The sequence below is a fragment of the Malaya genurostris genome, chromosome 3 (assembly GCF_030247185.1).
Source record: "Malaya genurostris strain Urasoe2022 chromosome 3, Malgen_1.1, whole genome shotgun sequence".
Lineage (NCBI taxonomy): Eukaryota > Metazoa > Arthropoda > Insecta > Diptera > Culicidae > Malaya > Malaya genurostris.
In genome coordinates this window covers 192,628,896-192,640,464 of record NC_080572.1, presented here as the reverse complement: position 1 = coordinate 192,640,464, position 11,569 = coordinate 192,628,896, and the positions used below count along the sequence as shown (strand labels likewise).

Sequence of the window (11,569 nt, the reverse complement as noted above, 5' to 3'; positions counted from 1 at the left end):
TGTACACTCTTACCAACCGCTACCTAATTTTGGGTCAGAACCTACCCAAAATCAACTAAAGTGCATCTCCCCAATTTTGGGTAACGTGTGATGACCTTAAAATTGAGGTAAATGTAAATTCAGTACAAGTGTTATGTCATAACAAAGCACGTTACCCATTTTTACCGATCAACTCAAAGTTTGAGTAGATACCCGATCAGAAAACTATATCTGAATTGTATTAAAATTGTATCTCGTTTTGTTATTTCTACCAAAAAAGACATATAATTAAGATGTACAGTTTTGCACTCCATAGATAATTCAATGTAAATTGTACCAAAATTTGATTTATCAGTAGTGATATTTATTTATATATAGAACTAAGATCAAAAAATTTTGTGTTTCAAACATTATAGTGAAATTATAATTATTTTTCTCTTACTGAAAAAAAGCAAATAAACTGTAATTTACAATACACAATTTCAAACCAATTAATATTTAACAATATTATTTCTCATAAAAATTATCTTAGATATAATCAGATACAGTTAATACAAATGTTTGATATAAAATCTTGATATTTTAACAACTATCCATAGTGAATTTATATCAAATTCGGATGGATTCGGCGAAGGAAACGCGACGACCAACTAGAATTCTTCAATATCTCAAATACTACCACTAGAAAATCAATGGCTGAGCTTTACAAGCTCTCGAAATGTTCCAAATAAGTAGAAATCTTTTTGATCGAATTCTCGCAACAAACAAATATAAATGTCAACAAATCGTAACAATATCTGTGATATAAGTAACTCCGTCACCGTCAGTTGGAGAGTTGAACAATTCCTGCGCTGATGTTAATTTATTTTTTCTTTTTTAAATATGATTTTTTTTAACTTCACCGTACCTTTCTTCTTACTACATAGTGAATAGAACGATTAATTTATGAATTTGGATGGTTAGTGGAGCAAATAGTCGGCAGATAAGCGTTAGCGGTGCCTCCCTGCGCTTGCACTCTTACCGCAAATCAACCGGAAGTATAGTTTTACGCGACTCGAGAGATGAAAAGTCAATTAAGTTCGGATTGGAATTACCCTCTAGTCGGTTAATCGTATGAAGCGCACCTAATGGTTACTGTAGATTAGAACGAATAAAACTTTCATTGTGTTTCTTTTGTTTTCAGTAATTCTAAATATCAAAATTTAAAAAGTAGTATTTTTGTTTCTTCATCTGGATGAAAGAAATGGTTGCGGACGTGTTTCACGATGAAATTGTAATTATTTTCTATGAGGAATCAGAATGTATTCAAACTTGAGAATGCGCGATTCTGGATGAGGTTATAAAACTTTCTTAACTTCTACGGGTTTTTATATGTTTTTACAGTGAAATATTCACAATCGAACCCTCTGCGAGGGGCTTCATTTTGTGACCAATCGTTGAGTGACGTGTGTATGCATGTATGAGTGGCTGCAGTACCGAGCATGTAACAAACAACATAACAAATAAAATTCGCTTGTTATTGGATGCCGGCACTAGCGGCACTATTCTCAACAATTGTTTGTTTGTTTTTTCCCCTTTTTTTTGCTTGTTAGTTGTAATCAATTTCACGGTGATTCACTATTTATCTAAACTTCGGCTCGTTGCTAGTAAAAAATCTACATCGTTCGACTGTAACGAGTTTCTCCAGAATTACGAATGTATTTAACCTAACTGTCTACTCCGACTGGCTTCTATTCATTACATTGGGTTTCACTAGCTTTGCATCACTATAGAAACATTTATGAAATGATTCGACTATCATACAGAGCACGATTAGTTGCATTAAATGTAATCTCACTTTTTTTTTCTTTAAATTTCTTGTTTATCCAAAGTTCAGAACCCGAATTAGTGACACTATCAATTTTAACAAACCATTGGTGATATGAGTTTAAACTCAACCGCTATTCTGTACCTTCTCCTTCATTTTCTTCTTCTGTGGTACATCTCTGCATCTGTTGTGACGTGTTTTTCACAGTTCAAAAACCTACTGACTGTGCGACGATTTCTGTCTGTAGGAAGACTGCTTTCGTTCTGCGCGCGTTCTCGAAGTTCTAAAGTAGCTGCCTTTTTTCGTCAAAGATGACCCGTAATGCTGTAGTTTTTTTTTTGTTTTAGTTTCACTGTCAAAATTTTCCACACCAAACCGGTCCGAATCGGTCGAAACAAGCAAACATTTGAATCGAACACGGAATGCGGAGCCGTGCGGTCAAGGATTGGCCAACCGAAGGAAAAAAGAAACCGAACACCGTCGCTTGTTCTGTCCATCAAAACAAATACCATCGCGCCAATTCATGTCATGCATCGCACATACACCAGGGCAACTTTTTGAGGCAGCTCGCTTCCGTGTTATATGATACTTTCCCGATTCCGTTCGAGATCTTCAGTTTCATTTTCCTGACTGATGCTGGACGCGGACGAGGCGCCACAGATCTGCATCTCGATCTCCGCCAACCGATGTTCGACCTCCCACTGCTGTTGGGCCAGTTTGGCATTCAGCGAAAAATTTTCCGACTCGACCGTATGCAGCCGTTCTCGGAGCCGCTTGATTTCACCCTCTAGTGCTTCGTGGGACCCCAGCAGCGGTGTCGCACCGGACGATTCAATGTGAGTCAGCGAGTCACACGGTGGCCCTAGAAAGTCCCTGCTGTTGGTAGACAATCCGCTGGCATCGCAGATACTTCTCCGACCGGTGGTCCGACTCGGTTGAGACTGAGGCCGGGACGTTTGATGGGAAGCCGTTCGACTTCTAGGCCGTTCCTCGGAACTATGTACACTGGGACTGACAGAACCGGGTGAATGGGGCTGTCGATTACCGCTCAATTCGCCACGATGGGACCGAGGACTGGTCATCCGGCTGGCGGGGGCAGGAAAGAAATGAAAAAAAAATTAGAGCATTATCTACAGAAGCTACTAGAACAAACCATGAACAGCGCAACCTAAAAATGAGAATTTACCTTATACTGTCGATGATCATTTGACCTACTACTCCTACTCGTAGAAGTAAAATTCTTGAAACATGCAAAAATATTATTTATCAACGATCAAGTAACGCTCCATGTTTTCGTTTAAATTCGAAAAGTGACTTTTGCAACATTTCAATTACACTCACAATTGGACTACGATCTCATCCGATTCAAATAAATACGAGGATGATGATGATGCTCCCACCTCTTGTATGTACCGAGGTGTAAATTGCTATAAAAAATACAAACATGCTTTCCATCGAAAACCAACTAAAGGTAAAGTGTTATAAAATGTCCCCCCTTAAGAAAATATTGAGATAGTTTTAAAAGTTTTGATATATTTTCTTCGAGAATGTAGGTATATTTAATACGGCTGAGAGACATAATTTTCAATTATTCTGGTAGAAGCGATGATTCATAAGAACACATTTTTCAAAACTGCCACATTCCCAGTTTTCGCCTTTCTCATATAGCAATCATTGTGAAAACTCACTTTTAAATCCATTTTACCATTCGACTCAGTTCGTCAAATACGCAAAATGTATGTGTGTAATATTGTGTCAAATTCTAATAAAAAGACTTTCGGTCCCATAGTCCGCTTTTGAATTTTACACGGATCGATCTTCCTGTTCAAAAGTAATGGGTTTGAATGTGCCAAAAAAAACGAAAACATTTGCACTCGATTTGCTCAGAGACTGCATAGCCGACTTTCTTTACTCTGATTCAAATGAAAGACCCTATAGTCCTATAGTAATGTATCGAACCCAAAGTAACACCTTACGATGGTAGGGTAGGGTTGGAGATCCAAGCTGATGTAGTGGGCAGCAGGGCTGGGAAAATCACTGAATATCAAAAATCATTGGTGATCTAAGATCGCTGCTGATCTTTACATCACTGATCGCGTGCTTAAAAAATCGCTACTGATTTCATCACAAGTGATATTAGCCAAAGATTTTAATGATCATGATCATGTCAAGTCGAGATCAGTAAAGATCTTAATTCTAAAACAAATCACTACTGACTCGATAGGAAATGATTGATGCAGAAAATCGTTTCTAAATGTGATCAGCAAAAGTACACGGAGAAATTAATTAGTGAAATTTTTTTATTTTAAATATGATTTCACCAATCACTGGGGATTGAGAAAATCATCATGGAAGTATGGCAGAGTTTATTTGGTCGGCCGCATCGGAATTCTATGCTCCATGATGTATTTGAAATTCATTCAACAATACCGTGTTAGCGGAGAAAAATCATCAATAAAACTGCAAATAATATTGACATGTATGTGCGGATTAATAATATTTATAATGCTAAGAAAAAAAAACGTTCAATCACAAGGCATGTTATGCAACTGATTAGTTCATCCTATTTAGCTTGAATATCATACACAGATGTAACAGGAGCGAAGTTTTTTTCAAGCCAATTCAAACGCGACATTCAAAAAGTGCGCCTGCTGTGTGTTTGCAACTATCAAAGCCTGCGCTCCTGTTACTTCTATAAATTGAATTCATGTCAAATAGCGTTTTATTGGGTGTAATCAGAATTTATTTTATTATAGACGATATATAATACTATAACTATTATAGACGATTTTGTTCCCAAATGCAGATCGAATCATCCAATGATTGATCTTACACGAATCAAGAACATTTTAGCTCCAAATCACTACCAATTTTGGGTGACAACAGCTCAGTACTGATTTTGATCGATGTGATTTAAAGATATCTGATCACAAGCGTTCTGGCCCTGGGCAGAGTCCCACACTCCATGCGTAAATGCATTTCAATTTGTGAAAACACGTCCCATGGCCTGTTGATAAATTTTATTACGATATGATTTCCGGTTCCGTAGTAACGATGGAAAATGTGCAAACAAAAAAATTAAAAAAGTTCACTCGATTTTCTCAAAGAACGCTTCACAAATTTTCACTAGCTTGGGTTCAAATGATAGGTCTTACAATCCATATAACCCTACCGAATTTCATTCGAATACGACTGAGGTTTCTCGGAGGTCCCAGAAACAGTTGCCAAAAGCTCGAAAACGGAACTCTTTATTTTCTCAGAGACAATAGAGTTGATTTGCATAAATTTAAACTCAAATGAAACTTATTATGATCTCATAGACTGACACTGACTTGTGTTCGTATGTGACTTCTGGTTCCGGAACAACTGGGTGAAGTGTTAATACCGTTATCTAGAGCGAAAGACCTATTATTTTTATTCAAGATTCAAACATTCAAATATTCAAATAGTCGCAGATATAATGCCCCAGTAGTCGTATAAAATGTCTCACAACAAATCAGTGGTATACCGCACAACTAAAATGTGCCTTTAAATGTCAAAATAGTCTATTTTTTCCTATAGAAATATTTTTTTCGTCAGAAATTATTTGCCTATGTCTTTGGATGTGTATGTCTATGCTCTTTGATAACCAACATAACCAATGCTACATTTTGTTTTGGAAATTGTAAAAGATCTTCAAAATATTTTTTTTTTTTGAAACGGAGCACACTGCTGAATCCGACTTCCGGTTCCAGAAAAACAGGATAAAGTGTGCTTACAATTACGAACCGTCATTTATAGCGGCGATACAAAAACCCTCTGAATGTGTGATGAAACCTTTCCCATATTCTCATGCTATTTGGATTGAAAAGTCCCGGGCCTCTCACAGAAAAGACGGGAATAGTTTCGAACCGTGTATATTTTTGTTGAGAACAAGCCTCTAGATGGCTCAATACTAAATTTCATGACAATCTATCTACTAGTGTTTAAATAACAGTTGATCGTGTCAGACGAGTTCTAGTTTTCATCAAGCTATGGAACAAAGACAGTCCAGCGCATTCATCCATAAAAGCGATGGTGAAATTGAATGATTTGCGCCTCGAATTGGTCCACCATCCCCCGTATTCTTCAGACCTGGCCCCCAGCGACTATTATCTATTTCCAAACCTGAAAGAGTTTCTCCAGGGAAAGAAATTTTTGTCGAATGTAGAGGTCATTGCAGAAACGGAAGCCTATTTTGAAGGCCTTGACAAATCTTTTTTTTTTTTCTTCAAGGGCCATCAAATGAAGGACGGATGTGACAAATGTATCGCTCTAGATGTAAAATATACTGAAGAACAGAAAAACTTTCACAGTAAAAAAACGACTGTAAAATGTTAAGCCCGGGACTTCTCATTCCATGTATTATATAGGATTCTTCAAAAACTGTTCATTATTTAGAAAAAGGAAAGAGAGTTCGAGCACAAGCTAGCATAATCAACGCAAGGAAACAGTTTTTGAATTAAATTGAACACTCTTAGCCGCGCAATTCAGGAACCGGATTCATTTTAAATTCAGGAATTTACTAATCGGTTTTCCAAGTGATTAAAAATCCTTTATTTATTTATTAATAAATTTATTAATTTCTCTCTAATTCATCCGCCAATAAAAAATAAAAGCTCTAAAAATGAAAAAGCCGAAAATAGTAAAATTTTACTAAATGTGGCTCAAATCTTTTTCAGTTTTTACGCTGTGCCAGTATATGCCCGAACGAACTTTCAAAAAAATTGCTTTTTAGAAAATACCACACCATTATGAGAACATGAGTACTTTGAGAAAGACATAGCTTGTGAAAAACAGTTCAGCCATCTCAAAACCCGGCTGCTCGGTCACAAATGGAAATTGACGATCGTTGTCAACTTCTCCTTCTGAGCAGCCTAGATAACCGTGTAGTGTCGGTAGCGGTTTTCCAACTGGCTAAGAATAACACTACGGTCCACCTGTCCCGGTGGTATACCTAAGTCCACCAAACAGGTAAGCCATGTGGCATCCGGCAGAATTATTTTCAACCAAGAATTGAACCACTGGTTTCCTGTTCCATGCCGTAAAAGGCCACTAAAACGGAAGCTCGCAAGTCAAGGTGTACTTCCGTGACGATGATTGAATGACTGCAGGAGTCTAAAAAAGGCAGTCGTAAACAGAACATTTGTGTGCATAATCAACACTTGCTTCCTAGCAAAACTATTACAGCATATGCAAAATACAATAAATCAGAACGAATGTCACAAACTGGAACAAAGATGAAAAGAAACACTGTATCACTTAATTTGTAAACTATTGTAAAACTACGAAAAACTTAAAATAAAGATTACATTAAACGGCAAAAAAAACAGAACATTTGTGGACTTTACCCTTGCAGAGCTCAAAACTCCGTGTCACAGTTAGACTGACTAATTGAAGGCTTAGACAGAAAATAGGTCTATTTTTCCTCATATTTGCCATATAACCGGTCATTGCCGAGCGATGACTCCATATGATTCACACTATATGCATTGCAGTGGAGCTAATTAGTTCTAATTTTTGATTCAGAAGACCTTTTATGTAAACCTAAGTTTTTAAAAATCAATACAACCATCTTAGAACAAATGAAGCTGAGTTCCGTTTTAGAGTCTTTGATCACTATTTCCGGTACATCCGGACCGGGATACTTGGAAACGATATATTTGAAATTAAACCTTTTGATTTTTGGTAAATTTCAGTAATTACGAAATATGTAATAAATTTAATGTAACTCCGGAACCAGAAGACAGATCCGAATAAAATTCAATAGGTATTCAAGGCATTTTAATCGAATGAATGATTATTTCTAACATAGTTAAATTCTATTAACTTTTCGTTGCAATGCCATTCTTTGCACAACGTGAAAATCACATATTTTCAAGTGAATTAAAATTAATCATTATCGCTTTTACATTAAAGCGTTTCAGTGAACTTCTAACGGTCGAGTGAAGTTCAATTTCAGTCAGATGATTTTTGATGCGCCTTCTAGAACTCTGTTCATAATGATATGAAGAACAAATCCATGAGATAATCACACCTGCTAATTGCTGGAGAATATGCGAAGTAGACAAAATTCATATTTGTGCAATGCTACTTGGGTTTGTTTCAGTTTCAAGCGAAAACTACATGAGTATAAGCAGAACCAAATTAACAATGCGATCTGATCGTATGAAGACAAATGGTAAATAATTATACCCAAATCGCTCTAGTTCAGTTATCAATAGTATATAATGAAAGTGGGTAGTTTCACCGAAACTGTTTCGTCAGAGGTAATTTCGTTGAATAATTAATTTCAAAACATAAATCTTTTTTAAGAGTTTCAGTTCATAAAATTATTATTTTATTTAAAATATAGAGCACAGCACATGTTTTTCCTTGTCTACAGGAAAGAAAAAGGAAAGCCCGATCCATAGACCCCTAATGTTACAACACATCACTCAATAAGTCGTGTGACTGGCACACAGATGGCGCTATCCTTGTCAAATTCATATGACCAATTTGAAGTGCCTACTATCAAAAGACTATGTGTGAAATTTTATGATATTTGGTAAGAAAAAAAAATGACAGCCATTTAAGTGAAGCTAAACATTGCTTTCTAATGAGATAAAAAATACTGTACAAGCTCAGCAATGGCTTCAAAAGTTTAATCCGGGCTCTGTTCCATCGAAAAAACCATTTATTATTGACTCGCTGAATTTAAACGTGGTCGTACAGACGCATATGATTGTGAACGTTCTGGTCGTTCAATTGAGACGATTACTCTATCAAACATCGAAAAATTCCCCAAATTTATTATGTCTAATCGTAAATTGAAATTGCGTGAGATAGCTAAGGCTGTAAAGATATCAGAACGCAGTGTGTTTACAATTATACATGAACATTTGACCATGAGACGGCTTTTTTCAAAGTGGGTGACGCGTTTACTCTCAGTCGGTCAAAAACAACAGCGCTGATTTCTGATTTTAGCGTCAATATGTGACAATGGATGAAACATGGATCCATCATTTTACTCTGAAATAAAAACTATCATCATCTGAGTCGACTGCAGCCGACTGGAAAGACGGGGAAAGCGTGCAAAGGCACAACATTCAGCTGGAAATGTTATGGCTTCAGTATTCAGAAAGGAAAAAACCTGTTTTAATCCACCTAGTGGTGTGATGATGCCTTTCTCATATACAATACTGTGGTATTCTATTCAAAATGTTTCTCTTCGATTTTTGAAAGAAACCAAGGAATTGTTTGTGCATTAACTAGTATAACATACAGAATGAAACACTGCTTTTATCGATTAGGTCATGCTTAAGAAAACGAAGTGGGCTTTTAAGTTTTTATACCATTTTACTATCGTACTCTAAACGATGGTTGAAATTTTTGTTAAATCCGAAAATATGCAGTATATTTTGTGGGAACAAAAGACCTTTCATTTGACCCTAAGATTGGGAATATCGCTTCTGCCATTTTCGAGAAAAGTGAGTAAGATCCATTTTTGAGCGTACGAGCAATCCAACCGATCCTTAAACTGAACTCACAGCTTAAAAGCAGCTTTAAAACGAGGGTAAGCTTGTTGAAATCCGTTCGGTGAATTTTTAAGAAAATTGAGTGAAGATACAAAACCGGGAACCATGATAGTTTTCTACTGATAATGGCTATCGAGATTGGTGTAGTTTTGAGGCCAGTTTAAAAAATTGTTTGCGGTTTTTGTTTCGCCAGTTTAAGTGACGGTGTATAATATTTAATATACTTTACCCTATAACTCCGGAACCGGAAGTCGGATCCGGATAAAATTCAGGAATTCCGTATGGGACCACGAGACCTTTCATTTGAATCTAAGTTTGTCAATATCGATTAAACCGTCTCCGAGAAAACCTAGTGAGATTATTTGACACTCACATACAAAAACGCACACACAGACTTTGCTTAGCTCGATGAACTGAGTCAAATTTGAGTTTAGAATTTTTTTATGTCTTCTGTTTCGCCGGTTTAAGTGATGGTGTACAATATTAAACACACTTTACTCTATAACTCCGGAACCGGAAGTCGGATCCGGATAAAATTCAGGAATTCCGTATGGGACCACGAGACCTTTCATTTGAATCTAAGTTTGTCAATATCGATTAAACCGTCTCCGAGAAAACCTAGTGAGATTATTTGACACTCACATACAAAAACGCACACACAGACTTTGCTTAGCTCGATGAACTGAGTCAAATGGTATATAACACTTTTTTTACTAGTCGATTTCTCAAGTGATTGATTAACCTTCCTATATTAGAGAGGCAAAAAAACAACAGTGAATACTACATAGCGTTGTTAGATCGTTTGAATGCAAAAATCAACGAAAAGAAACATCCACCCATCCTCATCCACCGTACAGTCCAGATCTGGCCCTCAGTGACTACTGGCTGTTTGCAGATCTCAATAAAAATTATCGCAGATAAGAAATTCAACTCAAATGAAGAAGCAATCGCCTAATGTGAAACCTAATCTACTTCTTTTTCAAGTGCGGCATCGAGAACTTAGAGAAGCGTTGGAATGATTGTGTTGCTCTTGAAGAAAATTACATTGATGAATGAAATTGGTTTTAGGAAAAAAAAGAAGTGTTTTTAAATTTGATAGATACCTGGCCATTCGATTATAGTCCTATATCTATGGAAACACATCCAAAGGAATACAACACACGCCACTTCACATGCCTATCTTCACTTCTACTTTGCCATCTAACGCTGATTTGAGATTTTGTTTTTATCTCCTTCTGCTGCCTTTGGGGTAGCTCAGCATCCATGAGATCATCATCTATTTGATGATCTAAGTTAATGTGAACATAACATATTGGAGATGAATCAAACCTACTTTCAAAAGAGCCTAGGACTGTTGAAATCGAGTCAGCCATTCCCGAGAAAACTGAACAGAGGGAAAAATCCAATCCAAAATCCAATTGATCCTTAAACTGGATTCACAGCTTAAAAGCAGCTTTAAAACGAGGATAAGCTTGTAGAAACTTAGATGCAAATGAAAGGTCTCACGGTCCCATACGGAATTGCTGAATTTTATAAGGATCCGACTTCCGGTTCCGGAGTTATAGGGTAAAGTGTGTTCAATATTGTACACCTTCACTTAAACTGGCGGAACAAAAACCGTAAAAAAATATAAACTGGACTCCAAACCGTTATTTCCAATCTTAGGGTCAATTGAAAGGTCTTATGGTCCTACCAAAAATTACTGCATATTTTCGGATGCAACAAACATTTAATAGAGTTTGTAAGTCATGTTAGTTGGTGGCCGTACAAACCGACTTTGATTATACCGGTTCTCGGGTGCCGGAAGTGCATATAATAGTGAACCCACTTCGTTTTCTTTAGGATGACCTACGCAATCAAAGCACTGTTTTATTCTGTATATTATGCACAAACAATCTCTTGGTTTCTTTCAAAAATCGAAGAGAATAATTTTGAATAGAATACCACAATATTATGAGAAAGGCATCATTACACCACTAGGTAGATTAAAACCGGTTTTTGACTAGCAACTACAGAACGTACTCATTATAAAAACTTTATTGCTAGCTCGAAGATTTTTATTCGCCTTCCCATCGCCGTGTATAAAACGCGTTATTACAATCGAAAAAAAATATTTTTCAAATTTTTTACACATATCGTCCTGTAATTCCGGAACCGGGATTCTGAGCCATATAAAATTCAGTAACGTTTTATAGGATGGTATGATCTTTGATATCAATCAAAAATTGTGAAAATTTGCTCAGCCATC

General features: G+C 36.5%; 1 protein-coding gene across 7 annotated transcripts in view; it reads right to left on the bottom strand.

Moving 5' to 3' along the window:
- Positions 1–505: 505 nt before the first annotated feature.
- Positions 506–11,569, bottom strand: part of LOC131436133 (cyclic nucleotide-gated channel rod photoreceptor subunit alpha) — a 437,495-nt gene continuing 426,431 nt past the window's right edge. For all 7 annotated transcript variants that reach the window (XM_058604643.1, XM_058604647.1, XM_058604645.1 and 4 more), the window contains one exon: positions 506–2,872. In XM_058604643.1, coding sequence (XP_058460626.1) covers positions 2,365–2,872 — 508 coding nt within the window. In that variant the 3' untranslated portion in view covers positions 506–2,364. The remainder of the gene's footprint in view (positions 2,873–11,569) is intronic.